General features: G+C 39.3%; 1 protein-coding gene across 3 annotated transcripts in view; it reads left to right on the forward strand.

The window, feature by feature from the left end:
• Positions 1-904: 904 nt before the first annotated feature.
• ARHGAP5 (Rho GTPase activating protein 5) overlaps positions 905-21,169 on the forward strand; it is a 47,481-nt gene continuing 27,216 nt past the window's right edge. Inside the window, exons 1-3 of one of the 3 annotated variants that reach the window (XM_056493933.1) lie at positions 905-1,175; positions 8,167-8,273; positions 11,806-15,708. In XM_056493933.1, the coding sequence (XP_056349908.1) occupies positions 11,983-15,708 (3,726 nt within the window). In that variant the 5' untranslated portion in view covers positions 905-1,175; positions 8,167-8,273; positions 11,806-11,982. The remainder of the gene's footprint in view (positions 1,176-8,166; positions 8,274-11,805; positions 15,709-21,169) is intronic. The other 2 variants (XM_056493935.1, XM_056493934.1) reach the window with 2 other exon arrangements.

Raw genomic sequence — 21,169 nt, forward strand, 5'->3', positions numbered from 1 at the left:
GTGATTCCCAAGCTGTGCAGTGCAAGGTGTGAGGAATGTCCTGCAGTGAATCCCAAGCTGTCCAGTGCAAGGTGTGAGGAATGTCCTGCAGTGATTCCCAAGCTGTGCAGTGCTCAGTGTGAGGAATGTCCTGCAGTGATTCCCAAGCTGTGCAGTGCTCAGTGTGAGGAATGTCTTGCAGTGATTCCCAAGCTGTCCAGTGCCCGCTGTGCCCTGTGAAGGAATATCCTACTCATTTTCCCACACAGGTGTGCGTCCCACCTGCCGGCTGTGAGCGGCCCCACTCAGGGCTCTTTCTCTTTTTAATGCTTAACAAACAAAGAAAGTGCTGTGTTACACTTGCTAAAACCTGGGAAATGTTGTGAAGAGTTATATGACGAGCTGGGGTCACAGGGCTGACCAAAGCAGCATTTTGGCATCTTTTTGGCTTTTGGCATGATTCCATCCCAGCCAACAGCCCATTTCCTCCCTTGGAGGCATCGCTGCTGGCTGTAGGCTCAGGGTAGGCCCCAGCCTAGGCTGGCCACCACCCGCCGGAGCCGGTGGCCCGGGATCAAGCCCGTGGCCGCCCGCACACCTCGCAGCCACTCTGACGCTGGGGCGCCGCTGCCCGAGGCGGGACTCGAACCCATGTGCCCAAGATTCCCGGCTCCCCGCGCTCCCCGCGCGGCCACCAGGGCACGAGCGGCTGCGCGCCGCGCGCGCGCGCCCCCGGACGGGGCCGGGAGGAGGAGGAGGCGGGGCGGCGCGCGTGCGCGCGCAGCTGGGTGCCGGCCGCGCGCGCCCTCCCAGGCTTCCCAGGGAATCCAGCGGCAGCAGGAAGAGGCTCTGTCCCGCGCACGCGCAGCTGGCCGGGCGGGCGCGCGCTGAGCCGCGGCGGCGGGAGGGAGGGGGGAGGGGAGGGAAGCTGCTGAGGTAAAGTTAGGGGGAGAGAGAGACTCCGTCAGCGAAGCGAGAGCCGGGGAGGCTCGGCGGCCGCCATTACTGAGCGCCGGGGAGCGAGCGGAGAGGCGGGACGGGGCTGCGGCGGCCGGGAGCGCTCGGGAGCTGCGGGCCGGAGAGCGGAGAGAGCCCCGCGGGGAGGAGAAGCCGCCGGGGGCGCCGGCGTGGAGAGAGCGTCCCGGGAATGCTGCCGCTCCCGCCGCCGCCGAGGAGCCGGATCCCGACGGCGCGAGGTGAGGGCAGGAATGCGGTCCCGCGGGAGCCGGCCCGGCCTGGAGCGGGGCGGCCGGGCCGGCGGGCGGAAGGGGAGCGGGGGGAGGAGGCGGCTGCAGCCCGGCGAGCCGGCGCGGCGGCCGCTGGCTGTAACCAGCTCGCGGGGCTGGGGCCGCGTGCGGAGCGGGCACCGGCCCCGCGCCCCCCGGCCGGCCCCTCGGCCCCGCCGCGCCGCCGAGGGCGGGCGGGAAGGGCAGCGAGCCCAGTGCCTGGTCCCAGACAGGTGATGAAGGCCTGAGCAATGGGAGGGTCTGAGCCTGCTGTACGAGGCTGCCAGCTGGTCACGGCTCTCTAGGGAGGGAGGAAGGGGAGCTTCCCTGCTCCTCTCTTCTTCCTTCCTCATTCCCTTCTTCTGCCTACTCCTTTAGCTTCCTCCCTTCTTCCATTCCCATTGCCTTTCCCCCCCTTTCTCCTTTCTCTGCACTTATTTTCCTCTTCATTACCCCCTAATACTCATTCACGCCTTCTCTGTTCTTTTCTTCCTCTACTAAATTTGAGCAGTTGTCCATTCCCCTCCTCCTTCCTTTAACCTTCAAATATTGCTCGATATTAAATTTCGGAAAACTTCACTCTCCTAATGATGTGTGTGCATTTCTGTTTTTCCACCAGGTGGATTTTAAGGCTTTGGAATAGGGTAGCCAGTTGCAGTGTTGCAGCTTTCAAGCATTTTGAATCTCTTCAACCAGCATAACCTTTAGACTCTCTCCACCCAAGGGAATCACCAGAGCTATACAGATGTAATGCCGTAGTGTTGTATCTATAAGACATGAGGAGTATGAAACACTGCTTTGATTAAAGAAGGAAGCAGGACTGTATAGTTATAAACAGAAGACATACTTGTCACCTTCTCCCCATAATGCACCCCACCCCTCTGTACTCCCCTCTTTTGCTCTTTCCAGTATTGCTTTTGATATCAGTGTGGAATATTTCCTTAATAAGTGGGAGGGGAACGTTTTTAATGTAGACCAAAATAGGCCTGTGGGGGTATGTGTGTATTCTTTAGTTTAGTGTCATGCAGATAAACTGGAGGATTTTTTTTTTTCTTAATAAAGATCCTTGACAGAAATTTGAAAACTACACTGCAGAGTAAAAGCAGTAGAGAGAGAACAGCGTTAGCTGGTCAATTGGACGTCCATTTTAAACCTGTGCATTGAAGCCAGTTGCAGCAGTGATGCTTGTTATAGTTATTTCATAAAGAATGAGGAGTTAATAGGTGGCTTTTTTGCCAGTGGTGCTGTCTTACCTTCTGACGAGTCTTCCGCATGACAGTTGTTTTCAGCAGTGACATCAGTGACCAGAGTTAGCTGCCTTCTGATAAAACCCACACTTATTTATAGTACATATCTAAAGTAATATCCTTACAAAGATTCATCCAGGTGCATTTTTGTAAGGGTTTACTTTCATTTTTGTGCTGCTTTGAAAATTATTTTTAAGACATGCTAAAATTATTAAAATTCTATTTTTAGTACTCTACTAAAACTCAGTGTTGCTAGAGCTCAGAAAGTATGATGCAAATGTAAGGGTTTTTTTTTTAAAGTGTACTTTAGGTATGGGAAATTGTTTGAGCATTTGCTACATTATCACTAACTTGTTTAAGTATTAGTTGCTTATAAGCGTATTTCTGAGCTGAAATACCATTTCCCCCCCTAAAGTATCCCTATCTAAAGCAGCTGCCATTGTTGTAAAATTGTAAATAATTGCAACCAAATGCCTACCACTCCCTGGTATTGGACTTTATTTTAGCTAAGGTGTTGCATGTGTAACATAATCCAATTAAATACTTTAGGTTCAGACTAAATTGTTTTAAAGTGCTATATTTAGCACTAACAGAACCAAATGCTCCACATGTTTTTCAAGCTATGTGCTTTCCTAAAGCTGTAGGTGTTTTTTCCGTGTACAGACTTTGTAGAAAAGAAAAGCCCTGATCGTAATAATAGATTGTTCTGTGTAAGTTTCCCTGTTGGGACTTGTTATTTGAGTAGATAGTGCAAAAATAATTCCATTCTGTTTAATAAAGATATTAAGAGGTTGCTGACGCTGTCGTAAGGCTTCCAAAAGTACTTTCTTGACACATGTACTGGCATCCTTCAGGAGTATTTCTGATAAAACTTCCCAAAGCACTGCCATCACTCCGTTTAGCAGGCTGCTCGGCGGTGTGTCCTTAGGTTCTGTGCAGAAGGCGCTCTTGGGGGGTGACACGCCGTGACCTTCTCCGAGAGCGGCACCTGGGGGGCCGAACACCCCTGGCCAAGTTGTGCTGGCACGGTTCCGGCGGGCGAGCTGCGAGCAGCCCCGCTTGTGGCCGTGACGTAGTGAGCGAGCGAGCCCGCGGTGCATTCCTGCTCGGTGATAAGGCAGGAATGCTTTCCAGAGGGGCCTGCGTCCCGCGGCCGGAGGGCTCTGCCGCCAGGGGGCTGTGGCCGCGCCGCGCCCGCGGAGCGCAGCGCGGTTCGGGGGGTCCCGCTCGCCCTGCCAGCTCCGCGTTAGCGCTCCCGGGCCTTTTCCCTCCCCTGCCTCTGTGTTACGTCTCTCCTAATGGGCACACAAAATACTTAATCGCTCTTTAATCACTCTTTGTTTGGTTGGTTCTTTTTCTTTTTTACTCTGAGAATTTTTAGCCTAAAGGTCAGTGTAAGTGAGCTGGAAGAGTATTGCATTTTACAGATTATTGTTTGAACCATCTCATCACTTCCTTGTATTTACAGATTTGGTGAAATATTTAAAGAAAAGTGAGTTCATAATTCCTTGCAAGAAAATCTGAAACAATTGTGAAGTTATTTTGAATTTGCATATTAACTATGTTTTTCTGGTCACTGACATCTATTGGAAAACAAAATAATTAATCTGTGGCTAGTTCTGCCCATTACATTTTGTGGTAAATAAGAGTTGTTTCTTTGGCTTTGAGTTAAAATTCCCACGTGTTTTTGCAGTTTTGCATCAGTTGACATTCAAACATGACAGAAGAATGTTTGCATTTAAAAAAGCAGCACCAATACATTCATGCACAATTTTTGGAAAAGTGTATGTAGTTCCATTTTGGCATTTTTTTTAAGTTGGCTTATTTTTATGCAGAACATTATTTGCTGCTTATATATGCCATTTCCCTTTCTCGTTTTGTAATGATAACCAGTGTTCTTTTACATGGGTGGAAATGTCACATACAGCTTGTACAAGGTCAAACAACAAACTAGGCTTTATGGTGTTGAGTCCTGGATTCTACACTGCAGTTGCTCATGAAGTAAAATAGTATAAAACGATCCAGATCTGTGGATTGGTGAAATTAGTTGTAGTTGCCCATACCAGGATGTAAATTTTTTTTTTAAATTTATTTTTTATTTTTTATTTTTTATTTTTTTTTATTTCTTTCTCCCAGGAAATGCATTTTAGCCCTTTTTCTGTCCTTACTTTGATCCTTCCTTCTTTGTCTGCTACCTTTTCTTTCTTCTATTTTTATAAGTTTTTTTTATGGATCCCCTTTGTGAAATTTCTCCATTAGTTCTTTTGTGTTTTTCTTCAGTATCTCTGTAAATAAGGCTGATTGGGAGACTTGCCCTGAGAAACTTCCCTGACCACTCTGCATGTTTTTGGTTGGAGCTTATCCTATGCAGAAAGAACTAAGAATTTATTACTTCTGTAAACTTGCACTTTCCTTCCCTGTTAAAATACAGGCTTTGAAACTGAATGCTTTCAGATATTCAAAAATCTGAAGATAAGTAACTTGAGAGGCCTAAGTTCAGAATACTGCTGTGCTGGTAATTTAAACCTTTTCAGTTTACCTTTTTATTGCGCCTTGATTTATTTTATGTAGGTTGGTTTGGTTTTTCTCGTTTGTTTGTTTTTTCTTTTTTTTTTGTGGAGAGCAATAATGATAATAGATGCCCTGGGACTTCTAGATTCCACCTAAATAATGATGCTTTGAATTCAGAAATAATATTTAGGCTCTGATTTAATTTTCAGTAATACACAGGCAGTCTTCAGTGTATTATTATTAATAGAAGACATTTATTGAGCTTAGTAGGAGCTAAGAGCTTTGAACTTCTGTTTTTAAACACAATTTTTTGTTGCTTTATAATATGAAGTTGGGCAGTTGGGGGTTTCTCTCTCTTTTTCTTTTTTTTAATACATTGATTACTTTGCTTTTGTATGGAGAGAATTATCTAGGCTACAGAACTCCTTAAGGGATTATAGTTGGCCGTCATACTAACCAAATCTGAAATGAACAGCAGTTGGAGTCATCCATTCTCATCCTTCATTTCCCTAGCATGATTAATCAGCATACCGCTTCAACTGAATTTCTTTTCAGCCAGAGGATCACTGTTGTCTCTTACTGTCTTGCTTGGTTGAGCTTACTTTCTGATATGCAATCTGAATAATGTTTTTTTTTCATGTTGGCTTATTCTTGGGTAATTGTTGTATTTACCATTATTTTAAAAAAAGGTTTTAAGTATGGTTAATTAAGATTAGCAGCACTTGTGATGGCTGAGAATATTGGTGTGTTTGTAAAATGGACGGGACACATTAAGTGTTAGGACCTCAACAGACTTAGGTGATTTGAAATTGTTGATAAGGTGACATTGATATACTCTGGTTTCATTTCTAAAGAAGATTTTCTCTTGAAGGGAAGTTTTCTTTGGCTTGCTTGAGTGAAAACAGATAACTCTTGATGAATACTGAATGAGAAATGACATTACGTTAAGGTGCGGTGCATCAACTTTTTTTTTTTTTTTTAATTGGCTGTTAGGAAAACAGTTGAATGCTTATTTCTTTTGGGTAGGGCTATAGTTACTGTTGTGCTGATAGACCTTGGAAATTGGCTACTGTAGTAAATGTTTTCCAATGCCAAGTTTTGGTTCTCAAAAAAGTATGAAGTGAGGAATGACTTGTTTATAAAAACTTGGTATCAATACTAACTTGAATCCAGAGCTGTAATTTCCTTGGAGTCATGGTCTGTGTATTTTGAGAGCAAAACACTTTCAAACTCATCCTCCAAACCATTTCAGTGATACCCAATGTGTTTGAATTTACTTGTTGATCTGCTGTAGAGGTTTACAGTAAGTTTCTGTTGCTGTATTTGTGTACCTTGTATAGCAGACTAGGTTGTGATGGGCCTTTTATTCACATGTGCTTCTCTTTGCTTGGCCAGGTAATTTACAAATAAACTTGCAAGACTATGCTGATTGAAACTAACCCCAGAAGATACTAATCCATAAACTGTTTTGTCTAGATAACACCACAGAGTGAGTAAAGAACTTGGGGAAAACATGCTTTATTTTCTTTGTTGGCAGCTGCTTAAATAGTTGATGATCATAAGCAACATTTTTGCTTTCAGGCAACATTTTTGCTTCAGCCATGTTAGGCTTAAAACATTTTTAGGTTCACAAAGCAATTTTGGAGGGTATTGAGAAATACTCAAGGGTATTTATCTGTAAGTGATTTTCTTGACTGTGGACTCATCTACAAGTTCCTGTGCAGCCACAATTACCTAGTAATGATATATGAGTAAGTCTTCAAGTATTTATTACTTGCTAATAATATGGCATTGTATTCTAGTGTGTAGAATTCATGTTGGAAGACTTTGGGAAACATGTATATGTAAATAGGGTTTCTCTGGCCTCTTAATGTTTCTGAGTGATGTTGTGGGGGCCTGTCTTTGAGCTTTCTCTCGTGGAGGTGTCCCTCAAGCCTCAGATACATTCTTGCAAGCAGTGCCACTTTTCTCTCAGTCTGTCTGCTCTTGCACATATTCTGAGTTCTTCAGAGTCCCGTTGTCTTTTTCCTCATGAGCAAGTATCTGCTCTGCTCAGATGTGGATGTAGAGGAGTGCCACAGCTTGGGGGTAAGGGCAGGGAACGGGACCTAACACCTATCTTCTCTATCAGGTGGTAGAATCTAGCACTGAAGCTCAGCCAGGCTTAATGCAGGACTGAATGACTGCTGCCTGTTGATTTTGGTGTTGTTTGGTATCACAAGATTAGTTATTGTTGTGGTGTTGGTATATTGTTTATCAGTATTGCCAAACTTTTTTTGTCCAAAAGAAAATTTATTAGAGCAAAATGAATATTATTCCCAAAGCAAAGTGAAATTACTAAGAATATAATTGTAAATGTCAAAACAAGGAAAAACTCTGTTGTTTTGCTATAGTGTTTAGCACGTATATGGCATGGTGCTGTATCTTGTTTAACAATGACACCTTTCCTTAGTTAAAAAAGGCTTATATAATATTCCAGTGCAAATGCCTCAAGTTCCCTTCCTGTTCTGCATCGAAATGTCACTGGCCTGACAGAGTCTGGGTTTTGTGTGGATGCAAAGGGAAGAACAATGAAAGAGAGTTCTGTTTTTGATTACTTTGTAGTAGCATCCCTGCAGTGAGATCAGCACTTAAAAAGGTTATCTTCAAATATAATTATACTTTGTTTCTAATTTTTCACAGTTTATTAGTCCTTTTAAATTAGAAATGGGGTACTATAGTTGAAAGGGTTTTGAGGTAGACTATACCTTTTTCTTATTCATAGAATATTATGTCCATAGACGTACACTTGTTTTGTACTTATGACAATACCAATTTCATCTTGCCAAGCTATGTTCAAAATACTTTATAATTCCAAATTATTCTGCAAGTGATTAGTGATATAGCTCACATTTTGTATATTATCTGAGAAACTACATTAATTTTTTTCAGAACAGGCTTCTGCAACCTAGGTATTATTGAAGTATCAAGTTGAAATTCAAATCACAATCACTTAAGAACTCTGCCTTCTCTCAGATATTAAGAGATGTGCTTACAGGATTTAAACCCTCCAAATTTAGACAAAGACCAGCTTGAGTTTTGTTTATGGGTTTAAAATAAGGAAAACAATCCCCATGCATAGGTGAAGTGTTGTACCTTCTCTGATTGCTGCTTCTTCCTTGATAAACTTGGAACTTTTAATGGTTCTTATTTTTTGTTTTCAGATCCCTCAGGGAAGGACTTACTGAAGGGCACTGTTTAAATGTGTGACGTTACTGCAGGAAGATCACAGCAGGATAGTCATCTTGCTTTGCACCTCTTTTTCCTAAGGGTAAGTTTGTGCTTTAGGCCTTTATAATGTATTTAAGGGTGAAGGTGGCTAAATAAGTACAAGGTGCTACCTTATTTTCTTTATTACTACACTTGGAAATCATAAAGTCTTAAAGGAGACAAGGTCCTACAGTGCATCTGTAGATGGTCTGAGATTCTGCCTGCAGTGAGGTCAGACACTTTGTACCTTTTAAGTGCCTCAGAATTTTCTGTTTAAATGCAGGTGTATTAGTTTCAGTCCTAAGTTTGAAGTTATGTGGGAAAATCAAACACCCCCTCCTTTGAATCTGTAACAAAGGTGGGGGGAGGGTTAGACGAATTGTAGTGTTTACAATTTGTTATAATTGAATTAGGCAGATTGAACTAAGATAATGGAACTAACTTACAAAATTTCGGGTGTGCATGCTTTAAAACAGTGCAAAATGAAGTAAATTTACATTAGTGGTATAGTGAAGTGAAAAATCTTCCATTTGGAGAACAATTTAATGATGATTGCATATTAAATGTGAAGCCATTATAATGTAAGATTTTTACTAGTTTTATTACTTAATTAACATAGATTTCGTTCTGTGACTTTGTACAATCAGTGCAGAGTAGGAACTGTATTTTAAAAAAAATCAACCCCACACTGGTTTTAAATGTCTTAAGTGATTCAGCTTCTACTATGGTTAAAATCTCTCATGTCAGAACTTTAATGAGAGGGAGAACACATCAGTCTATGTCAGTGTCCCCTTTCACCTTACTCTTTGTAGTTACTCACTTAAAAATTTATTGATTCAACAAAGCATTTTGTAGATGGGGAGAAACAACCTTTGCTACTGAGGATGTAGAGTTTCTGAAAGTATTGATTGTTTCTTATAAACTAATTACAAATTGACTGTGTCTTCCTGATGAAATGAAGTAATCCTGTGTGTGAAGATTTTTGTGTTCTAGTTTAGGCTACATGAAATCTGTATTGTGCTGTGGCAAACAGAAAACATTTTATAGTGAAAGTGCTGACTAAATTTCTCATTCTAACAGTTTGAATGATGCTACTATGATAAGCCTTGCTTTAGAAAGAAAACACTGGGTTTATTTGTAGTAATATAAGTACTCCTTGTAAAGGATGCTATTTTTGCTAAGTATTTTTATTCCTGGAGCCATTTTCTGTTAGGTCCAAATTCTGTGTTTTAAGAATATAATAAACACAGTGGAAACAGTGAAAAGCAAAATTTAAAATACAAGTTGTCATTAAGAATGGATCTTTGAGTAATCTGATTTAACCAAAAAATAATTCTAAAATCTGGCATAAAAGTTTCAGTTTTTGCAATATAATAGCTCTTGAGTACAAAAATTAGGCATTCCTCTTAATTTAGTAATAAAGTTGATACTTTCTTCCTAAAAATAGGATTTCCTTTTCAATGATTTCTATAACTAAAAGCTGGTTTTATGTATGTTCTTTGTATTTTCTGTTTTGGTTAGTTAGTTGTTGCTAAGAAGGACAAAGTATGTAACATTAAAATTTCAGTATTGATACTTGTTATACTTTTATTCTTGTAAGGGCTATTTATAGATTTAAGTAGATTTATGTTGTTAGTTTGTACTCTACAAATGTAAAAGCAAATATGTTAAGTACATGTTTATAGTGCCATGTAATAGTTGTCTTTTTACCAAGGAAATGAGAAGTATTTTTATCAAAATATTGTCACAGCGGATAGAACAGTGTAGGTTAGAAGAAAGCTCTGAATGTCATTTTGTCCAGCCTCCCTGCTCAAGCAGGGTCGCCTAGGGCAGGTTTCCCAGCTCTGTGTCCAGGTGTCCTTTGAATACTTTTAGTGCAGGAGCCTTTACAGTTTCTCTGGGCAAACCAGGCCAGTGCTCAGTCACCCTCACAAGAAGAAAAAAGTGTTTCCTGATGTTCATATGGCATCTTCTGTATTCTCGTCTATTCCCATTGCCTCCTGTCCTGTTCCTGGGCTCCACTGAAAAGAGTTTGGCTCTGCTTTCTTTGCACCTTTCCTCCAAATATTTGTACACATTGATGAGATCTTCCCTGAGTCTTCTCTTTGCCAGGTTGAACAGTCCTAGTTCTCCTAGCATTTCCTTAAATGTGAGATGCTGTGGTGCTTTAACCCCTTGCTGCATTCTCCAGTAGTTCTGTATCTCTCCTGTACTGTGGAACTGGACACAATGCATCAGGTGTGGCCTTACCAGTGCTGCAAAGAGTGGAAGGTTCACCTGCTTGACCTGTTGGCAGTGCTTTGGCTAATGCTGCCCAGGCTACTCTTAGCCCAGTTTGCCACAGGTGCACACTGCTGGGTGGTGTTCATGTCCACTCAGAGCCCCAGGGCCCCCTCTGGGCAGCTGCTCTTCAGGCAGCTGGCTCCAGCATATGCTGGTACATGGGGTTATTACTCCCTGCATGCAGGACTGTATCATTTGCTCCTCTTAATTTTGTCATCAGCAAACTTGTTGAGGATGCATTCTCCCCCATCATCCAAGTTTTTGGACCCAGTACTGCCCTTTGGAGTGCTCTTCTGGTTATTGGTCCCCAAGTATATTTCATGCCACTTGTCACAATCTGCTGGGACCAGTCATTAGGGTGTTGATTTTTTTTTTTTTTTTTTGGTTTTCCTCATAATGTAATCGATTCAAAACCAGCAAATGCATTTCTGTTTGCAGTATGCATGCAAACAAAGTCTTCTGATTGATAACTGAGGCTTAGTGGTAGTTGTTATACCTAATGACAGCTCAATAGCCATTGGAACCTTGTACCAATTCTGTGAAACTCCGAATGTAGATGTAGTTTTTGTTTCCAGTTAATAAAAGTTTGCTTTTCTCATAGAGACAGAAGGAATGAAGCAACATTGAAGTCTTAAAATCTGTACATAAGTCCTACTCTTAGTATTTTTATGATGCTTGTGTTTTTCTATAGAATTCAGGTTCAAAACATTTTCTTAAAAGCAGTTTGCTGTTAGTATACAAGTCAAGTAGTCTACTTCTGCAGATAGGTAGCATCTGAAGCACATAGCCAACTGCCTGCTTTTACAGCTATGTGTTTTGAAATTTTCATTACTGCAACCTAAGCTCAAACCAAGAAATGCACATAAAAGTGATGTTATTTGTGCAGATGAGCATATCTAGTGAAAATTTGAGTGTGGATAGAAGTGCATGGATGCTGCATTTGGTTTAGAGTTTTTATGTTGTATTTTTCCTTTTTAATGCCCAGTATTTGTAAGCTAAGGAGAACAGTAGTATAGAGGTTTAGGTGTGGGTTTTCTTTTTTTTGGAAGTATGCTTCTTAACTGCCAAAACATCTGACAGACTACTGCTAAACTGTGCCTAAAATCTGTTTATTTTAAAATTTGTAGGATAAATAACATTAACATTACTGAATCATGAATTTATGATCTTATTCAAAGTAGCTGTAGAATTTTCATATACACGGAAAGTCAGGGTGATGAAACAAAAGTGCTTCTTAAAATCTCTTTTCCCTCATGAATATTATAAAGTAATAGCTGCAATTTTGATTTTTTTTTCTCTTTATTTTTTAGGAAGATGATGTTCCTTGTCCCGGTTATCTGAGGTTCTCTTAATCACAAGCTGAAGCAGAAACAACCGAAGGCAATTTCTGGAGCCCTGGATATACAATTCAAATTTGTAGGAACCTTTTCCAGAATGAAAACCACATACAGTTACCTTGGTAATTGCAAAAGGATGAGAGGAAAGTTATGATGGCAAAAAACAAAGAGCCACGCCCCCCATCTTATGCTGTTAGTGTTGTTGGACTGTCTGGAACTGAAAAGGATAAAGGTAATTGTGGAGTCGGAAAGTCATGTTTGTGCAATAGATTCGTCCGTTCAAAAGCAGATGAATATTATCCTGAGCATACCTCTGTGCTTAGCACAATTGACTTTGGAGGAAGAGTTGTTAACAATGATCACTTTTTGTACTGGGGTGACGTAACACAAAGTGGTGAGGATGGAATTGAGTGCAGAATTCATGTAATTGAACAGACTGAGTTCATTGATGATCAGACTTTCTTGCCTCATCGGAGTACGAATTTACAACCGTACATAAAACGTGCAGCTGCCTCCAAACTGCAGTCCGCAGAAAAACTTATGTACATTTGCACAGATCAGCTAGGCTTGGAGCAAGACTTTGAGCAAAAACAAATGCCTGAAGGGAAGTTAAACATAGATGGGTTTTTATTGTGCATTGATGTAAGCCAAGGATGCAATAGGAAATTTGATGATCAACTTAAATTTGTGAACAATCTTTATATCCAACTCTCAAAATCTAAAAAACCCATAATAATAGCTGCAACAAAATGTGATGAATGTGTGGATCATTATCTGCGAGAGGTTCAGGCTTTTGCTTCAAATAAGAAGAACCTTGTGGTTGTGGAAACATCGGCAAGATTCAATGTCAATGTTGAAACATGTTTTACTGCACTGGTACAAATGATGGATAAAACTCGTGGTAAACCTAAAATAATCCCCTATCTGGATGCCTATAAAACTCAAAGACAGTTAGTTGTTACGGCAACAGATAAATTTGAAAAACTTGTCCAAACTGTGAGAGACTATCATGCAACTTGGAAAACTGTTAGTAACAAACTGAAAAACCATCCTGATTATGAAGAGTACATAAATTTGGAAGGAACAAAAAAGGCCAAAAATACATTTTCGAAACACATAGAGCAACTTAAACAGGAACATATTAGAAAGAGAAAAGAAGAATACATTAATGCATTGCCAAGAGCTCTTAATACTCTTCTATCAAATCTTGATGAGATTGAACTTTTGAGCTGGTCAGAAGCCTTGAAGGTAATGGAGAAAAGGCCTGACTTCCAGTCCTGTTTTGTAGTGCTTGAAAAAACACCCTGGGATGAAACTGACCACATAGATAAAGTGAATGACAGAAGGATTCCATTTGACCTTCTCAATACCCTAGAGGCAGAAAAAGTTTATCAAAACCATGTGCAGCATCTTATATCTGAAAAAAGGAGGGTTGAAATGAAAGAGAAATTCAAAAAAACTCTTGAGAAAATCCAATTCATTTCACCCGGACAGCCATGGGAAGAAGTTATATGTTTTGTGGTGGAGGATGAAGCATTCAAATACATCACTGATGCAGATAGTAAGGAAGTGTATGGTAGGCATCAGAGGGAGATTGTTGAAAAAGCCAAAGAGGAGTTTCAGGAAATGCTTTTTGAACATTCAGAGCTATTTTATGATCTGGATCTTAATGCAACACCAAGTACAGATAAAATGAGTGAAATTCATGCAGTTCTGAGTGAAGAGCCTAGATACAAAGCTTTACAGAAACTTGCACCTGATAGAGAATCTCTTCTGCTCAAACACATAGGATTTGTTTATCACCCAACTAAAGAAACTTGTCTCAGTGGCCAAAATTGCATGGACATAAAAGTAGAAGAGTTGCTTGCCAACAGTCTTCTGCAACTAGACCACGGACGCTCAAATTTATACCATGATAGTGCCAACATTGATAAAATCAATCTTTTTATTTTGGGCAAAGATGGCCTTGCACAAGAATTGGCAAATGAAATTCGGACACAATCCACTGATGATGAATATGCATTAGATGGAAAAATATATGAACTAGATCTTAGGCCAGTTGATGCCAAATCCCCATACTTGCTGACTCAGTTGTGGACCTCAGCCTTCAAACCACATGGTTGTTTCTGTGTGTTTAACTCTATTGAATCACTGACTTTTATTGGGGAGTGCATTGCAAAAATAAGGGCTGAAGCCTCTCAGATAAGGAGAGACAAGTATATGGCTAATCTTTCATTTACGTTAATATTGGCTAACCAGAGGGACAGTGTTAGCAAGAATTTACCTATTCTGAGACATCAGGGACAGCAGTTGGCTAACAAGTTACAGTGTCCTTTTGTAGATGTGCCTGCTGGTACATACCCACGCAAGTTTAATGAGGCCCAAATAAAACAAGCTCTGAGGGGAGTACTGGAAGCAGTTAAACACAATTTTGATGTTGTAAGTCCTGTTCCCACCATTAAGGATCTGTCAGAAGCTGACTTAAGGATTGTCATGTGTGCCATGTGTGGTGATCCATTCAGTGTGGATCTTATTCTTTCACCTTTCCTTGATTCTCACTCCTGTAGTGCTGCTCAGGCTGGCCATAATAATTCTTTAATGCTTGATAAAATAATAGGTGAAAAGAGGCGTCGAATACAGATAACTATATTATCATATCATTCTTCAATTGGTGTAAGGAAAGATGAACTTGTTCATGGATATATACTGGTCTATTCTGCCAAGCGAAAGGCATCCATGGGAATGCTTCGGGCATTTCTTTCTGAAGTTCAGGACACAATTCCTGTCCAGTTGGTGGCTGTTACTGATAGCCAGGCAGACTTCTTTGAGAATGAAGCAATCAAGGAACTCATGACTGAAGGAGAGCACATAGCAACAGAAATTACTGCTAAGTTTACAGCTTTATACTCCTTATCTCAATATCATCGTCAAACAGAGGTTTTCACGTTGTTCTTCAGTGATGTATTAGAGAAGAAAAACATGATTGAAAGTTCCTACATGTCAGACAGCACAAGGGAATCCACGCATACAAGTGAAGATGTTTTTCCAAGATCTCCGAGAGGAGGTTCGCTTGACTATAATTACCCAGATTCAGAGGATGATGCTGAAGGACCACCGCCTTACAGTCCAATTGGTGATGATGTCAGGTTACTCCCAGCACCTAGTGATCGTTCAAAGTACCGACTGGATTTGGAAGGGAATGAGTATCCTATTCACAGTACACCAGTCAATTGTCATGACCATGAACGCAACCATAAAGTGCCTCCTCCAATAAAACCGAAACCACTTGTACCAAGAACAAATGTGAAAAAACTGGATCCTAACCTTCTGAAAACAATTGAGGCAGGTATTGGCAAAAACCCCAGGAAACAGCCTTCTCGAGTGCCTGCAGCGCCGCCAGAAGATACCGACCAATCTGACAACTATGCTGAGCCTATTGACACAATTTACAAACATAAAGGCTTTGCAGATGATATCTATGCTGTTCCAGAGGATAGTCAGAATCGTATTATTAAAGTTCGAAATTCAATTGTTATAAATACCCAAGGTGAGGAAGAAAATGGGTTTTCTGATAGAGTATCCAAAAGTCATGGGGAAAGAAGGCCTTCAAAATACAAGTACAAGTCTAAGACACTGTTCAGCAAAGCCAAGTCTTACTATAGGAGAACACATTCAGATGCAAGTGATGACGAGGCTTTTACCACCTCTAAAACTAAAGGAAGAAAAGGAAGACATCGTGGAAGTGAAGAAGACCCACTTCTTTCACCTGTTGAAACATGGAAAGGTGGCATAGATAATCCTGCTATTACATCGGATCAAGAGTTGGATGACAAAAAAATGAAAAAGAAACCCCACAAAGTAAAAGAGGATAAGAAGGTAAGTCAGTTAATTTAAATTTTATTTACAACTTCTGGTGCATTGTAAAATGGGAAGAGACAAAATATGCAAGAGATGCACCCTATTTTGAAACAGGTGCTTTAAAATTTTCAAACTATATTAGTTTGTTTTTTTTGTCTTAAGTTCCTATTAAGTTGCTTGAAACTAGCAAAACTTAAGGAATGAGATGGTTTGTCTACCTTATCAGCTGTTCAATAAATGCCAGTTACTTTCATCTCTACTTACATGTGGAGGCTTCCTTCTATTTGAGTAAAGTGATGGGTTTTTTTTAAGAAAAAACTGATTTGTGAGTTCTTGAGTAGAACTGGTTCTTTCACTTGCTGCAATTTTTGCTGTTGGAATGTAGTTTACGACTGGTGAATGAAAGGAGTGATTTCCTTTTAATTCTTAGTTGTCTACTTGGAACTCGAGAACAAATGCATACAAAGGAAACTTTATGTAGTGGTTCTACTGACTGCTGCATTTCCTAGTGTGGGCAAACAGGTAATCTAGTTGAAAATTGTACTACGTTTACAGTTCTCTATACAAGCAGAATAAAAGGACCCATATTGGGAGATAAAGGGAAAATAATAATGTTGCAGTTGACTTGCAAAACATTTCTGAGAGTTTTTCTTCATGCATGAGAGTTACTTATTTTTTGGCTGGCTGTTTAAAAAATTATATCATCAAGGCAGTGTTGTGTTGTGGTGTGGGTTCTAGATGTACATTCTTTAGACTGTAATTTTAGGCCAGCAATCACTGTGTTAGGTAGAGTTTTGTTATGAAAGGAGTGTTCCTGATCAGTTAGATATTTTCTTTCTTGTCCCAAAATAATCTGACCTTGTAATATTATCTTCTGTAGCATTTCTAAAATGTCACTTTTTAAGCTTAAATCTGATGGTACTTGAAGTTTTGTTAAAGTGGAGCATAGTTCAATTTAACTAGTAGACAAAATTCTTCCTGGTATGCAGCTGTGATTTGAATTACACATGACTGATTTAAAGGCCACTAAATTTTCTTAAGGCTTACTCATAAGCATGGATAATGATGTCTTGTGGGTATAAAATCATATGGTTAAAAATACTTTGAAGTTATTCTTTTGGAGAAACTTAGATTTTTTAAAAAACAGTAATTTATATACTTTTCATAGAATCATTGCAAATCCTGAGTTGAAAGGAACCCATAAAGATCATGGAGTCCAACTTCTGGACTCCTTTTTCTTGAAATAGTCTTTCTACATAGAAATCAAAATGTAGTTGCATAATCTTCCTACTGTCCCAGCTGCGTTGAGTTGAGAGCAAGTTACTCTGAGTTGAATATTCATGTGTTAAACTGAGTAGGTTACTATGGTGGCTCTTCTCTTCCTGAAATTGTATCAGGAAACCCCCTGATGTCTCTACCAAAGCCTTCACTTTTGTTTTTGGCCTGTGAAGAAGAAACTTCCTAAATTGGAAATTTCAGGCTGTTTCAATTCTTGTCGTGGATTTCAAGTTTCTTGAAGAGTAGAAGTTGTTGCTGGTTGGTTTTGCTTTGGTTTGTGATTTGTGGGTTATGTGAGTTTTTTGTGAGGGGGAGGTTGCATTTTACTCACAAGTAGCAAAGCTGCTACTGTTAGATTAGTGAAGTCTTTTAATAATGGAAATTATTGTAATTGAGAAAAAAATTTAACTTGATAGCTCAAATATTTGCAAATTTACAAAGTATCTTGAGTGCTTTTGATAAGTAGCGACTTCTCTGTGTGTTGAATGAAGTTGAAGCGAGAGTAGTTCAAGTGAGTCATTCTAGTTCATTTTCTGATTCTTTGGGTTTTTTAACAGTTAATTTTATTTCAGAAGAGATGATTTATTATTATTTTTTTACTTTTGGATCTTTTTCTGCATGTTTTCATTTCGTTGTTTTGGATTAGCAACTAGCAGTCCTTTATTACAGAAATGCAAAAATTACTCAAATTATATTGTCCTTGTCAAGTGTTATTTGGTCCATGAGAGGGATGTTAGTACACTACTATCTGCAGATTGCTTGCTGGTTTTTTTGAGAATTTTCACCCCTTGAATGTGAAAGAGGTAAACAGAACTTGTGTACTTCGTTCTGACTTTCTTAAATCTCTTACTGATATTTTTTTCTGAAATGTTCGGCTCTGTGTAAAGGGAAAATAGGATACATGTGTAATTATTCTTGCTTTAATTATAGTGATTCTGAAATACAGAAATCTTACAAACAAAATGAATTTGTTTGGGAAAACTTGAATTTTAAAGTCTTAACTCCTAATTCTCTTTTTCAAAGATTGATTTTTTTTTTTTTTTTATTATTTTTAATTTTTTTAGCCCAAGTAGGATGTAACATTGTGGATACTCCTTGCGTTTTTGAGTTTGAGGTTTGAGTTGTGGTGTTTCTGGGTGGGTTTCTTGTAAAGTGTCACAGGAGAGAGACATGACTGTGCTGAAGGATGCCCATTCTGTCCTGATTCTTTCAGGTCCTGAGTGTCCCAGCTCAGGATTAAATCACATAAAAATATGGGCACAAGGACAGATATAGGGAGGCAGAGAATGGATCTAGATGAAGGAAAAAAGGCAAGAGTTGGGTGAGTAGCAAGCAGGAAACAAGATTTGACAAACAGTAGGGCAGGAAAATTATCTGCTGTACTATTGTGGACACATATTATTAAAGGCAGAAGTAAATACTCACAACTGTGCTACTTGTTGCTATTTGGAAGCATAAATTAAAACATTTTACTGTGGACAGTATAGCAATGACAAACCTGTGGTAGGCGGGTAATGTTACTTGCGAGGCCATGTAATGGTTCTTACTACCAAAAGAAACAATTTAAAACTCAGACCAGTTAAGCAAGTATGCTTTCATCTGAATTATTTGCCCATTATTTTTGTCCCAACACTGTTCTTAGATCTTCTTTCAGTATACTGGTAATCAGAGCTGGAAGAGAATCGTTCCTGAGCTCTTCTGTCAATTATCATAGAAATAAATCTCTGAAAACTTTTATCCCCTCATTCTTACTACTCTGAAAAAACTCATCCAGAGCTTTCCTCTTCCTTTCCTATTTCCTCTGTATTGGTGAAGAATCTTGCAATTCCTAGTTTTCACCCTTCCTTATTGTAACCTTTCTCCTGAAATGTTTCTTTTTTTAAGGGGTCACTGGAGAAGAGAAAATGGCTAATTCTTGGCCTGAGTTTTGGATGCCTTAAAAAGAATGGAATTTTCCTCTGAACCTCTGTGTTTGAATGAGGATGACTGAAACTGTGCATAGTATTGCAAGGAATGTCCTAACAGTGCATCATACAATCTTAATGTTTGCTAATATCTGCTAGAAATTATTACCCGACACAATTGTGCGATGGCACCCAACCTTTGCTTAGCTGCAGTTGCTGTCACTTTAGGTACCTTTGGCCTGATAATTGCCAATTGCAATTGTCCTTGATAATTTCCAGGTAATGACTCCATGCTGCACAGTTCAGGTCGTTTATTGTACATGCCCACATGTATAGTACCTGTACATTACAGCACGTGCCACAGGCACATTACAGCACATAAGTTTTACTAGTTGTGCATTCCAGTGCAGGATTTTTCTATTGCTCTACAACTTTGTCCTTTTTGTTGCTTAATATCATCTTTTTTCTGCTCCTCCAGTTGTCACTGTAGTTTCCTATATGCCATCACTAAGTGCCTTACTAAGTCCAGATTGGTAAAACCAACAGATGGTGGTTCTGTCTTTGCCTCTAGGAAAGAAAAAGTGGAAAAAGCTGAGTCAGTGTAGTCTAATTTGTGATAACACCCACCTTTATCCTATTTTATTTTATTTTATTTTATTAGCACATGTCTGAATGTTCTGAATAATTTGATATGACCTTGCATGTGCTATTAATTAACAAGTGGACTGTTGATCTTTTTCTGGTGGGGATAAATATGAAGACAAATACGGGGGAGGAGAAGAAAGTAAGCAGACTGACTTGAATCAGTGAACTTTTTAGTCATGTTCATGTGTAGCTGTGTGTGCACAATGAGCTTGAAATATTTCAAGTGCATGTTGTTCAATATTTGAAGTGCATGTTGTGTGCTAATATTTGTTAAACTGTAGTGGCCTTTTTTCTTCACCTGCAGAGCTTCTGTAAAGTTTCTCTTAGGAAAAAAGCACCTTGTCCTTTCTGCTGTTAAACAAAATGGCAAAAAAAATGCATTTTGCGGAATGAATTCTCCCCTACGTTGGCATGTCTTCTATGTTTGGTTATTTGTCTCCTTCATAGTGTTCACAAACTTGGAGGAACCAAGCACAGCTAAAATGTTAAAATGCAGCTTTGCATGAGCTGTTTCTTCTTTGCCAAGTTAGTCCTCTCCAGCTGAGGAGAGTATGCTCATTCATCTCCATGTCTTTATCAGAAACTGGAAGTGGGAATTACAAGTAGATGCTTGTCTCAATTAGAATTTTTAACATTATGGTCTAGTGTAAACATTGTTGGTGTTGGTACACATGAAAAGCAGCAGGCTTGCAAGCTGTATCGTAAATTATTTTTGTCTTCAGTTTAACTTAATGTGTTTGGAGATATAAAACAACAGAAACTGCAGAAAATTTCAGGTCAGGAAAGAGCATGAAGATTCTTAGAGGAAAGAGATCTTGCTGAAGGAAGCCTTCTAATATCTTAGATAAGAGGAACTACTTCAGTAACCTTAAAACTGCAATTGATGCATTTTATGCTGTAATATAAAGCCCAAACCAGAATAGTCCTTGGCTTTCCACTGTTCTCACATTGTAAACAAGCCCAATGCAAACATTTTAAAAAACTTTGTCAATTATTATCAATGATTTATTATTATTGTTATTATTATTATTACCATGAAATAATAGCGAGTTATTTTTAACCCTTGTTGTAATTTAATAATTCCCTCTTCAGCAGGAAGCCTGCCTGATGTAGAAACCTGTAGCAATTCCATATAGTGACAATAATAGCCTTATTACTTATTTTTACAGTGGAATTGATGAGTATTAAAACTTTACTCACCTACTTTAGAGCTCTTATCTTTGTGAACACTTTGAGATATGTTCAGTGTCTAATTTAGGCTGGTTTTTTTCACCTCTTATAGAGAAAGTATAGTTGTTTAGGCTTTTTCCCTCCACAACATATCAAGCAGATATCCTGAATAAATTTTTGCAACGGGAAAGACAGAGCTTTATCTTGAATTTTTAAAGTACTCTTGAAAACAATTCCTTACAAGAGAGATCTTGTAAACAATATAGTAAATTAACTGTTTAGTAATAATTCTTTGGCATGCCATTGTTGAAATCTGAAAAAGTTTCACTATTTAGGTTCTTTGACCAATGGTCAATAGTTTGATTATTCAATGTCTGATTTTTTTTATTTTGAATGGAGTTTCCATCTGTATTGCAAAATTAAATCCGAGAAACAGTGTTTTAAAGCATTCTGCCTTGTAACCCTGTTTGCAGACAACACTC

Source organism: Oenanthe melanoleuca, chromosome 5 (genome assembly GCF_029582105.1).
Source record: "Oenanthe melanoleuca isolate GR-GAL-2019-014 chromosome 5, OMel1.0, whole genome shotgun sequence".
Taxonomy (NCBI): Eukaryota; Metazoa; Chordata; class Aves; order Passeriformes; family Muscicapidae; genus Oenanthe; species Oenanthe melanoleuca.